The sequence below is a fragment of the Cervus elaphus genome, chromosome X (assembly GCF_910594005.1).
Source record: "Cervus elaphus chromosome X, mCerEla1.1, whole genome shotgun sequence".
NCBI classification, from domain to species: Eukaryota; Metazoa; Chordata; class Mammalia; order Artiodactyla; family Cervidae; genus Cervus; species Cervus elaphus.
This window is the reverse complement of record NC_057848.1, coordinates 160,732,760-160,745,887: the sequence shown is the minus strand read 5'-3', so window position 1 is coordinate 160,745,887 and position 13,128 is coordinate 160,732,760. Positions and strand designations below refer to the sequence as shown.

Here is a 13,128-nt window from a genome sequence, read left to right as displayed (position 1 = left end):
GTGTCCCTGTTCTTTTCAGTGAAAGGCTTTTTTGCTTTACTCTCCCAGGCCTCCCCAATCTGAATTAGTAAGTAGGAAATGTGAAGACTAGAAACAAAGAATAGCTGTTAGGCTGGGGAAATGGTAACAATTTAGACTATAAATCTGCCACATAGCAGACTAACTGAATTCTCAGTTCCCTAAAAGATACAAAGGTCTGACACACATGCCTAAGTTGTTTTTACAGGAAGCAGGCCCCCACCAGATGAAAACTGACCACAAGCATGTAGACCTCAGACTGGTCAAAACGCAAAGGTTGATGATGCTTGAAACATCATCATGATGCTAACCAATCCAAGAACTGTGCACAAGCTCACCACACAACCTGAAGTTCCCTCACTCACAATGCCTTTAAAACCCCTCCCCTAAAGGCCATTGGAGAGTCTGGGTCATTTGAGCATGAGCTGCCCATTCTCCTTGGTTGGTATTCTGTAATAAACGCTATACATTCCTTCATCACAATGCAGTGTCAATAGACTTTATCACATTGAGTGGACCCAGATTTGGCTCAGTGACAATATGCAATTATTGCCAGAGGTGAGATTACTAAGAGTGGACACACTGGGTCCAAGTTGTGCTCATACACATGTGATCTTTTCTACAGAACTAAAGACACACAGGAGTGGGTACAAGTCAAACGAGAATCCCGAATGAGATCAATGGATGGTCTCAACGTTGATTTCCTGATTGTGATATTGTACTACAGTTTTGCACAAAGTTATCATTGGGGGAAACTGGGCCAACCTATAGGAGCCCTTTCTGTATTATTTCTTGTAACTGCATATGAATCTACAATTATTAATCAGTTCACTTAAAATTTAAATACTGCCAAATTGCCACTCACCTAGAGCCAGACATCTTGGAATGTGAAGTCAAGTGGGCCTTAGGAAGCATCACTACGAACAAAGCTAGTGGTGATGGAATTCCAGCTGACCTATTTAAAATCCTAAAAGATGATGCTGTTAAAGTGCTGCACCTAATATGTCAGCAAATTTGGAAAACTCAGCAGTGGCCACACGACTGAAAAAGGTCAGTTTTCATTCCAATCCCAAAGAAAGGAAATGCCAAAGAATGTTCAAACTACCGCACAATTGCACTCATCTCACATGCTAGTAAAGTAATGCTCAAAATTCTCCAAGCCAGGCTTCAGCAAAACGTGAACCGTGAACTTCCAGATATTCAAGCTGGTTTTAGAAAAGGCAGAGAAAATTGCCAACATCTGCTGGATCATTGAAAAAGCAAGAGAGTTCCAGAAAAACATCTATTTTTGCCTTATTGACTATGTCAAAGCCTTTGACTGTGTGGGTCACAATAAACTGTGGGAAATTCGGAAAGAGATGGGAATACCAGACCATCTGACCTGCCTCTTGAGAAACCTGTATGCATGTCAGGAAGCAACAGTTAGAACTGGACATGGAACAACAGACTGGTTCCAAATAGGAAAAGGAGTACGTCAGGGGGTATATTGTCACCCTGCTTATTTAACTTATATGCAGAGTACATCATGCAAAATGCTGGGCTGGATGAAGCACAAGCTGGAATCAAGATTGCCAGGAGAAATATCAATAACCTCAGATATGCAGATGACACCACCCTTATGGCAGAAAGTGAAGAAGAACTAAAGAGCCTCTTGATGAAAGTGAAAGAGAGTGAAAAAGTTGGCTTAAAGCTCAACATTCAGAAAACTAAGATCATGGCATCTGGTCCCATCACTTCATGGCAGATAAATGGGGAAACAGTGGCTGACTTTATTTTTGGGGGTTCCAAAATCACTGCAGATGGTGACTGCAGCCGTGAAATTAAGACACTTATTCCTTAGAAGGAAAGTTATGACCAACCTATACAGCATATTAAAAAGCAGAGACATTACTTTGTCAACAAAGGTAAGTCTAGTCAAGGCTATGGTTTTTCCAGTAGTCATGTATGGATGTAAGAGTTGGACTAAAGAAAGCTAAGTGCCGAAGAATTGATGCTTTTGAACTGTGGTGCTGGAGAGGACTCTTGAGAGTCCCTTGGACTGCAAGGAGATTCCACCAGTCCATCCCAAAGGAGATCAGTTCTGGGTGTTCATTGGAAGGACTGATGTTAAAGCTGAAACTCCAATACTTTGGCCACCTGATGCGAAGAGCTGACTCATTTGAAAAGACCATGATTCTGGGAAAGATTGAGAGCAGGAGGAGAAGGGGACGACAGAGGATGAGATGGTTGGATGGCATTACCAACTCAATGGACACAAGTTTGGGTAAACTCCGTAAGCTGGTGATGGATAGGGAGGCCTGGCGTGCTGTGGTTCATGGGGTTGCAAAGAGTTGGACACGACTGACCGACTGAACTGAACTGAAATTGCCCTCCAGCTGTATTTGTAGAATTAACTGAGAATGCCATAAGCATATATATATTGTTCATTTCTGTATCAGGAAAGATCTGAAGAAAAATGAACCTTGTATTTGGCAGAGGGAGAAATTTACTCCCAGTGTAGACTGGCTGTCAAGGAGTTAAACAGACAGTGCAGCAGGAGAGCTGGAAAGCATCCCATTCTCTGAGCAAAATCTTCATTGTAAAGCTTTATTTACTTTTCATTAAATTCCAAGAAGATAATGTTTCTCTATGTTCAAAGTTAACTTGATTGTCCAAAACAACAATAAAGAAGATTTGAAGCTTGTTGCCTTAGCATCTGGGAAGGAATTAATCACCATTTTATCTTCTCATAATGCTGATCAACACCTGTGGATGCTGGAAGATGGGAACTGCTTGTTGTTTTTTTTAAACTGTTTAACAACAGTTCTAGTCAGGAATTAGAAAAATATTATGAGGGAAGTTGATGCATTTTTAAGGATCCACATGTGGATAGAGTTGAACTACATGTATATGAGCTTTCATTAAAGAGAAACAGCTTGGCTTACAAGAAGCCGCAAGAGCAAAACAATCTACCAGCTTTGAGTCGGTCTCTGTGTCTGTCTGCATGTTTAGGAAACTCAGCCCAAGTTAGGTAAGGAAAAAGAATTATGGCCTGTAGCAGCAGTAAGGCCATAATCATTCTTTATCAAATGCAGACTTAACACTGGCCACTGACTCTGCCCCACCCCTCACCTGTAGATCTGTGGCTGACATCACTCATGGGATTCCAAGACTTTTCTCCTGCACCTTGGAGAGACTTGGAAGTCACCTTCAGTCAGTCAAAGTCGGCCCCAGAGCTGAAACCTCTTGTCATTGCAGCCAGCAAGTTTTCCAGTACAAAACCTTTAAAACCTAAAAGGTGCGCCTCTCCTCTGGTCATTCTGCGTGATCTGCTTTTCCTGAACAAAGTCCTGTCTTAGTCTTGCCCGCCTAACTGGCTCCGCACACTGAGCTGGCTGCTGTTGTTACTTCAGAAAGCTGTCACTCATTCTTACTCCATAGGTCAGTGCAGTACGATTCAAACAAGGATGTGTTTTTTGAAAATCAGGCATAATGTAGTATTCTTGAGCAAACAATCAGGCAAATCAAAACTGAGAGAGAGTCTTCATAACAATGAAGCTGAACTCTTCAAAAATGCCAGTGGGGTGGCATAAAACACAAAAGTGGGGGGGGAGGCTTTCTAAATGACAGGAGAATGAAGAGACTTGATCAGTAAATGTGATGATCCTTGATTGGATCCTGATTGGGGAGGATAAGGCATAAAAGACATCAGTGCCACAACTACAGAAATTTAAATACAGATGTATATCGGATACTCCAAGTGCATCAATGTCAAACTTCCTGCGTGTGATCACTGCATCGCCCACGCTTGTCAAAGAAGCTGTGTTCTTAGGACATGCTTACTTGAAGTACTCATCTTGTGGAAGCGTGAGAGAAACGTATGTCCCTATGTACATATTTTGCACCAAACAGAAAAACTTGGGACTTCCTTGGTGGTCCAGTAGTTAAGACTCTGTGCTCCCAATGCAGTGAGCCCAAGTTTGATCTCTGGTCAGGGAACTAAGATCCCACATGCCACAACTAAAACATGGGGCAGCCTAATAAAAATTTTTTTTAAAGAAAAAGTTAATGTAAGCTCTATGGTCAAACTGCTTGACTATATGTAAAGTCAGCACTGCACATTCTGTTCACAAGCCACTGTCATTCCTCATAAACCCAGCGGCCCCATGTCCCAGGACCTTGGGCTGATTGGGAACACTGTTTTCATTACACTGTTATGCAGGGTTGTAAAACAAACCACAGCCTGTCTTTATTAAAATTTTTGATATTTTGGTCATTGGGGACCTGTTTCCCTTAACATTTGAATTTTCTTAATACTGCACTACAATTTTTCTTCTGATGACATTTTTCGGTGCCCCCTTAAATTTTTTGCCTCACTCACCTCCTCCTAATCCTAGCCCTGGTGAAGAATCATAACACTCATAGTTTACTTACAAAGGGTTCATTTTTAAAAATATGTGTACAGGTATTCATTATTCATGGGCCTACTTATATATGTAAGTGTGTATACACACATTCATACAAATATGTATATATACATACATATGTTCATATACATATACAAAAAGGCATAAGCAAATGTGGCAAATCTTATCAACTGACAAAGTGAAGTGATAAGATGGACAAATATTCATTGTATTATTCTTGCAAGTTTTTTGCAAGTTGAAAGATTTTCAAGACATAACGATGGCAGGAGAGGAAATTTAATTAACGAAAACTAAAACTTAGTACATAATTTTCTACAGGTTACACTCATGTTAAAAGATGAAGCTGCTATTGTGACCGTGACCCTGTCTGACCCCTGCCTTCGTCCTGGTACAGACTCTGCTAAAGAAAGATGATGTACTGATATTTCACATGCAAATGTTCATGCAGGAGTAGCCCCTGGCAAGGATTTGGAATGGGTGTAAACGAGAGGTCCTCCAGTGCACAGAGTGCCCTTCCTTGACAATGATTCAGCCCTCACCATGACAACTTCAGGCACTGTCTCTGAAGAGTCAGCTGTTCTCTATGTGGGAAGCACATAAAATCGTCTCTGCAATGAGCACTGTTATTGAAAAGAGAATTATCTGTAAACCTCAGGTTTGTTTGACATGGCAATATTAGAAATATCAGGGAGGAGAATACTTTGGGAGAAATGGTTCCTTAATAAAATATGAACAAAAACTTAGAGATGTTGAATGATGCACCCAACCTTTTAAATAATTGATGGGCTTTTCAGAGAGTTGAGGTTTGCGTCTTGAAGTGACACATGCAAGCTTAGTTTTTAAAATAATGGGTCATGGCAGATGATGGATACAGTCAGATAAATGATGGACGGATAGACAGATGATAGGCACATGGTATACAGAGGAATATATTGGATATCTCTGTAGGGAGACAGATGGCATTTGAACAGATAATATGTGGTATTTGTTTGGTTATGAAAATAATTTTCCCTTAAAATGATTCATTATGTAGATATTTTAAAGTATTTTATACTATTATTTTAAATTGTTTTCTTAGGAAATACCACTTCTGAAAATCTAAGAAATACTTCAACTGTTTTAAGATTTATCAAAATGAAGTTCACACTCATATTATTTATAATAGCAAGACATTAGAAATAAATAATTAAATATCCAACAATATGGAAATAGCTAAGAAATATGTAACCACCATTTTAAAGGACAGTTTCAAAGAGTTTGAAACTTAGAAAATCATTACAAAACAGTTTGTGGGGAGAACAGGAATCAAAAAATACATTTGTAACAAAAATAAATAAATGAGACCTAGTCAAACTTATAAGCTTTTGCATAGCAAAGGAAACAATAAACAAAATGAAAAAACAACCTATGGACTGGGAAAAAATAATCACAAATGATGCAACTGACAAGGGCTTAATTTCCAAAATATACAAACAGCTCATGCAGCTCAATACCAAAAAATACAAACAACCCAATCAAAAAATGAGCAGAACACCTAAATCCTAAATAGACATTTCTCTAAGAATACATACACAGATGGCCAACAGGCACACGAAAAGATGCTCAACATCACTAATTGTTAAGAGAAATGCAAATCACATCTACAATAAGGTACCACCTCACACAAGTCAGAATGGCCATCACCAAAAAATCTACAAAAAACAAATGCTGGAGAGGGTGTGGAGAAAAGGGAACCCCCCACTACACCGTTGGTGGCAATGCACATTAGTGCCACCACCATGGAGAACAATATGTAGGTTCCTTAAAAACTACAAATAGAGTTGCCATATCATCCAGAAATGCCACTCCTGGGCACATATCTGAAGAAAACTCTAATCTGAAAATACACATGCACCCCAGTGTTCACAGCAATAGTATTCACAATAACCAAGACATGGAAGCAACCCAAATATCCATCAACAGATAAATGTATAACAAAGATGTGGTATACATACGCAATAGAATGTTACTCAGTCACAAAAAAGAATGAAATAACGCCATTTGCAGCAACATCAATGAACCTACAGATTATCATACTAAGCAAAGTCAGAGAAAGACAAGTACCATATGATATTACTTAAATGTGGAATCTAAAATGTGACCAATGAACTTACTTACAAAACAGAAACAGACTCATGGGCATACAGAACAAACTTATGGTTTACCAAAGAGGGGGCACAGATAAAGTAGGAGTTTGGGATTAGCAGATACAAACTACTATATATAAAATAGATAAACAAGGACCCACTGTATAGCACAGGGAACTATATTCAACATCCTGCAGTAAACCATAATGGAAAAGTAAGTGGAAAACAATGGGTATATATGTGTGTAACTGGATCACTCTGCTGTACACCAGAAACAAACACTGTAAATCAACTATACTTCAATTAAAAGAATACTTTTGTAATAGGATTGTTACATTAAATCAAGCAAAGACACAAACAAAAAAAACTCGTCAAGATGTACTAAAAATACACTGAAAACAGTCACTAAAACCTTAAGAGCAAAAATTAAATAATAAATATTAGATACACACATGAATACTTCTTTCAAAATTCAGTCACCCAGCCAGGGACCTTGCCTAATCAACTTACTTAAAACAGTGGCTCTCATCATCACTCTTAACCACAATTTCCTTTATTTTTATCATTTCCTGTCATGATGACATGTGTATGCTTATTCCCTGTTGCCTCCACTGACACATAAGCTTTTCAAGGGCAAGGACCTCATCTTTCTTTCTCATAGCCTCAAACTGTGTCTGGCACATAATAGATGCTGAGTAAAAAATGCATGAATGAATGGAGAAGTTACTGCAGGGTACTTCAAATATGATTAAAACGGCAAGAAGTCACACCACTTTGGGAATAAAACATTCCACATCCTGTGAAAAAAATGAAATAATCCATATTAGTGGTCAGAACCCCCAAAAGCAAGCCATATAATCTCATATAAACTAGATGATTCAACTCAGGGTCTAATTCTAGCTTGATGGAATGCAGGGCTCAAAGGGAATGCAAAGACTATCTCATTAAAAAAGAAGAAGAAGAATAAAGACTATCTCGTGCCCAATCATAAACCATCAAACATCACAATACCACCAAGATGCAGGGATCTGGACTTGTTCCACACCCATTCTGGATGCAGAAGGATCGGTTTGGGGGCGCACACACACACACACACACACACACACACACTTACCAGATTTGGGAGATTCATACAAGCGATTCATGAAATTCATGGTCCAAAATTTCCAAAAGTGGATGCAACAACAGGATTGTCAAGTTCCTTGTGGTCACAGACACTCTGAACATCCTAGGACATCCTGGGCTTAACACAGACTTTAGACATTCAGCATGATGCAAGCAGACCAAAAAAGGCACTCTGGCAAACACTCAGAAGACAGAAAGCCTCCATTTCCTGCATATTCTATGATATCTATTTTAATCTATCAGTATTTGCCTTTAAAGTTTCTTTGATACTATCCTTAGAAAAGAGCTCCCCTTTCATTTATATTCATGAACATTTTATTCCAGTATTTTATACCATCATTTGAAATGTTTTAACATTTTCTACAAACCAATACTTGTTTCTAAATTGATATGAAATAAGAATTTAATCTTTATCCCCCAAATAGTTAACTATGAGTACTTATTGATATCTGAGTCATGAAAATCAGAAAAAGTCTAGAACAGTATCAACTGAAATATCATGTTAGCCACATGTATAATTTAAAATTGGATTGCAGTCACATTTAAAAAGAAGTGAAACTAATTTTAATAATGAACTGTATTTAACCTAATAGTGAATTGGCCAAAAAGTTTGTTCGAGTTTTTATAACATTGTCTGGGAAAACCCAAATGAACTTTTTGGCCAGCCCAATACATTCAAAATATTATCATTCCCATGTGTAATCAACATCAACCAGGACCTCGATAACTGCAAGCTTCAATTAACTGTGATGTTTTAAAGTATTTGGCTTTTTTATATATAAAATAAAACACAAGGAAATAAAATTTTAGCACAGATTTATTCATGAAAAGAAACAAAGGGGAAGGAGGGAATCACTGAATCAAGAATCTATTTTGCAAGACTTATATTCATCATAATCTTATCCACCCAGATTTACGTGTCTACATGCTATTCAGAATGGTAACATTAGATAATAGAGAATCATGAATCTTGAAAAACTGCCTACTAGTTTCACTCTACTTCACAATTTTTTTAAATTTCTTAACAAGAAATAAAAATGAAAAGGTTTCTGACTGCGCCTTGGTTAAAAAGAATGCTACATTAATCAGGAGTCTCTATTCCCCACGTACTCCAGTTCATCAGTGTTAGGCTCTGACTAGCTTAGCTCACGTGAAGACACCAGGAGTCTAGCCATTGCGCATCTATACTAGGCACCCTGGGTACAGCAGGCAACAACCTGTTTATTCCCAAGCATCTTCCTATAGACAGCTGGGACTACTGGTATAGGAGGAATTTTTCCAGTGGTTCCGGCAGGTATAGTTTGTGGATGATCTTGTGACAGTTGCGACCCAAGCACTTCCGGACACACAGGCGGCACAGCTGGGAAAGAGCAGGTGGGCCTGCGGGAGGAATTCAAACACATGGTCACAGAGGAGGTGGTAGCAGACGTGCAGGGCCTGACAGTCAGGCCTCAGGGACCTCCTGACTTGAGCTGCCCCTGAGGTGGTGCTGGCTGGGTCCCCACTCACACTCAGAACGGGGGCCTTCATTCTGACAAGGATCCCAGCTCAACAGAGGATCTGGAGAAAGGATACAACCCACTTAGACCCAGTTAGAGCCTGCACCTCAGTCTTGTGAGGTCTCAAAGAGTTGTCATGCCTGTGGCTTTGAGTCCTGAAGGAAAGCAAATTAGCCATGGTCAAAAACATGGTGGAACAGGCTGAATGAGCATTTGGCTAGGATCCTCGGCACGCACGGGCATCTGTAATGCCCTGTTATTTCTTTTCCTTACTGTATCAACAAAGACTGCTGCAAGGAGATCTATGTAATTACTGGACTATACAAAGCTTTCCTTTTCAAGAAAAGCCCACTGTCACAGCGTCTTGCACTCCATGAGAAATAGTGACTACGTAGGCCAAAAGCCAGATAACACTTGGATTGATATTGCCAAGGAGCACCCATGTGCCTGAAAGATACCTGGAGGAGCAGACCATTACCCTTAGTCAAGACCTTAGGAAGCTAGAATGCAAAGTGTCTCTCCTGTCACACAACTAAAGCTCCTCAGAGTGACCTCTGACATAGCTGGTGTCCAGTCTTCTAGAGTGAGCAGCTGTACTGATGAAGATGGAAGGCAGAGGAACTTGTTTAGAAGAAATATAAATCTTGGACCTGGAGACATCTTTGATGGAAGGAAACAGGAAATGTGACAGTGGCTATAAACCATATTCTTAGCTAATAATTGTTAAGTACCTGGTATTTCCAAACTGGGAGCTGTTAGTAGAGACTCAAATCAAAGAACAACCATTAATGACACGGACTACTGGAAATAATGTAGACCAGTCTTACTCAAAGTGTGTCCTCAGACTGGCAACATCAGCATCACCCGGGAGCTGGTGGCCATATAGACTTTGGGGCCCCACCCCAGAGTTCCTGAATCAGAATCTGCATTTTAAGGAGATTTCCAGGTGATCTGTAAGCACCATGAAGCTTAAGAAGCACTAAAACTACAGATGCAAGCCTCCCACTTGGAAGGTATAATGTATACAAGACACGGGGGTGGTTTCACAAAATGGATCTGGTGAGTGAAATTAAACTCTTCCCCATTAGAAATTGTTTCAGAAGATTCAGGATTGTGGCATCCAAACAATAAGAGCACACACTGGAAATATGGTTACCAAAAGGGAAGGAAGGGAGGGATAAATTAGGACTGTGGGGTTAATAGATACATACTAGTATATATAAAACAAGAGAAACAATAAGGACATACTGTATAGCACAGGGACCTACACTCAATATTTTATAATAACCAACAAGGGAAAAGAATCTGAAAAAGAATATACATATACATGCATGCTATGTCACTTCAGTCACATCTGACTCTTTGCAACCCTTTGGATGGTAGCCTGCCAGGCTCCTCTGTCCATGAGATTCTCCAGGCAAGAATACTGGAGTGGGTTCCTGAGCCCTCCTCCAGGGGATCTTCCCGACCCAGGGATCGAACCCACATCTCTTACATCTCCTGCACTGGCTGGTGGGTTCTTTACCATTAGTACCACCTGGGAAGCCCATATATATCTATATCTATATATACATATCTATATTTATACATATATAAATCATATATATATATATAGAATCATTTTGCTATACACCTGAAACATGACATTGTAAATTAATAATATGTGTATGCACTCAGTCATGTCTGACTCTCTGCGACCCCATGGACCATAGCCCACCAGGCTCCTCTGTCCATGGAATTTTCCAGGCAAGCATACTGGAACAGGTTGCTATTTCCTTCTCCAGGGAATCTTCCTGACCCAGGGATCGAACCCAAGCCTCTTGCATCTCCTGCATTGGCAAGTGGGTTCTTTACCAGCTGACTCACCAAGAAAGCCAAAAATCCATAGTACTCCAATAATAGTAATAAGAAGAGGGCAAGTTAGAATCTTAGCTCTTAGTTAGCATCCTAGTCCTACATTTTAGTAGCTGTGTGACCTTCTGAAAGCCCATCTCTTTGTGCTCCTCTTGTTTCTATTTGGAGCTGGGTTAAAGTACAAGTTACCATAAAGTTCTCATAGCTTTGAGGTTTTGAGAATTCAGTGAGATGCATCAATGTTTCTTTCAAACCTAGCTCAATGTCTGACATATGGAAAGCTGAATAATTACTATTACTTTAATGGTCTCCTGAGCATACAAATGCTCCGGAGAGGCTCAGATAGTGTTCTCTTTTTATGGGGACACAGCATGGTTCTCCATAGAATCTGGGATATCAAGCCTGGTAGAGGGCCTGCCTTCCCTCCTCTGGCGTCTAGAGATTCATTAGCCCATGGTGGATATGGGCATGGGGCAATGGGGAGCACAGATTCACCAACACCCTGAGCTGGAGAATAGGCAAACAACTTCACCATTTAGTCCAGTTTCTGAAAGACACACTCTGTGTCCACTTGACCATATCTAACACAAATTTTTCTCATTTCCCCTAAATTGCCTTCAAGTATTACAAAGCAGCCTGCTCAATCATGTGCTTATGCCAGGATACATGGGGCAGTTCCACCTTTTTAAGGTGAAAACAAATTTCTCTCTTTTCTTGTTAATGCACAAACAAAGACACATAACAGGTGTATGAAAATGTCCCTTTGTTATAAGTGACAAAATCCCGTCTGGCAATGCTAGCACTCGCCTGCTCCCACGAGCCACTCCCAATTAGAAACAGGAAAAGCAAATAGGTAAGACAGTCTACAGGGAGGCAGGAAGGAGAGAGAGTACATGTGCTTGTGGAAAAGGGGATGCTCACCCTTCCTTACCTTCCCGGAGCAGAAGCGCCTGCTCTACGCTGCTCTTTGGAGCTGCCAGATCAAGTGCACTTTGGCCCTGGGCATTTTTGCACTTGAGGTTAGCCCCGTAGTCTATCAGCAGGTGGATGATTTCCACACTGCTCTGCTTGGCGGCAGCATGAAGAGGGGTGTCCAGCCATTGACCGTGGTTAACATTGGCTCCTTAAGAAAGCATATGACCACAATTTAACACTACACATTAGTGGAGAAACACAATGAGCCTCAAGTATGCTAGCTGTCCACAAAGCCATCTTAAACGCCATGACATATTTGACAAATCTGTGAAAATATGTGACTGAAGCCTAAACCCTCGGCAATGCCGACTAAGACTGTTTCCAAATATTTTGACAAGAAAAGTATTGAAAAATGGTATTTTTATCCTGGAGAAGGAAATGGCAACCCACTCCAGTATTCTTGCCTGGAGAATCCCATGAACAGAAGAGCCTGGAGGGCTACAGTCCATGGGATCACACTTCAGTTCAGTCGCTCAGTCGTGTCCAACTCTTTGCGACTCCATGAATCGCAGCACGCCAGGCCTCCCTGCCCATCACAAACTCCCAGAGTTTACCCAAACTCATGTCTATCAAGTCGGTGATGCCATCCAACCATTGCATCCTCTGTTGTCCCCTTCTCCTCCTGCCCTAAATCTTTCCCAACATCAGGGTTTTTTCCAATGAGTCAACTCTTCACATGAGGTGGCCAAAGTACTGGAGTTTCAGCTTCAGCATCAGTCCTTCCAATGAACACCCAGGACTGACCTCCTTTAGGATGGACTGGTTGGATCTCCTTGCAGTCCAAGGGACTCTCAAGAGTCTTCTCCAACACCACAGTTCAGAAGCATCAATTCTCCAGCACTCAGCCTTCTTTATGGTTCAACTCTCACATCTGTACATGACTACTGGAGAAACCATAGCTTTGACTAGACGGACCTTTGTTGGCAAAGTAATGTCTCTGCTTTTTAATATGCTATCTAGGTTGGTCATAACTTTCCTTTCAAGGAGTAAGCGTCTTTAATTTCATGGCTGCATTCACCATTTGCAGTGATTTTGGAGCCCAAAAAAATAAAGTCTGACACTGTTTCCACTGTTTTCCCGTCTATTTCCCATGAAGTGATGGGACCAGGTGCCATGATCTTAGTT

The 13,128-nt window shown here is 40.5% G+C and overlaps 1 protein-coding gene across 4 annotated transcripts in view; it reads right to left on the bottom strand.

Annotated features, from left to right (window-relative positions):
* Positions 1–8,474: 8,474 nt before the first annotated feature.
* The window catches only part of ASB11 (ankyrin repeat and SOCS box containing 11), a 29,832-nt gene continuing 25,178 nt past the window's right edge, over positions 8,475–13,128 (bottom strand). For all 4 annotated transcript variants that reach the window (XM_043897236.1, XM_043897234.1, XM_043897237.1 and 1 more), the window contains 2 exons: positions 11,960–12,151; positions 8,475–9,055 (listed from right to left, as the gene is read on the bottom strand). In XM_043897236.1, the coding sequence (XP_043753171.1) occupies positions 8,931–9,055; positions 11,960–12,151 (317 nt within the window). In that variant the 3' untranslated portion in view covers positions 8,475–8,930. The remainder of the gene's footprint in view (positions 9,056–11,959; positions 12,152–13,128) is intronic.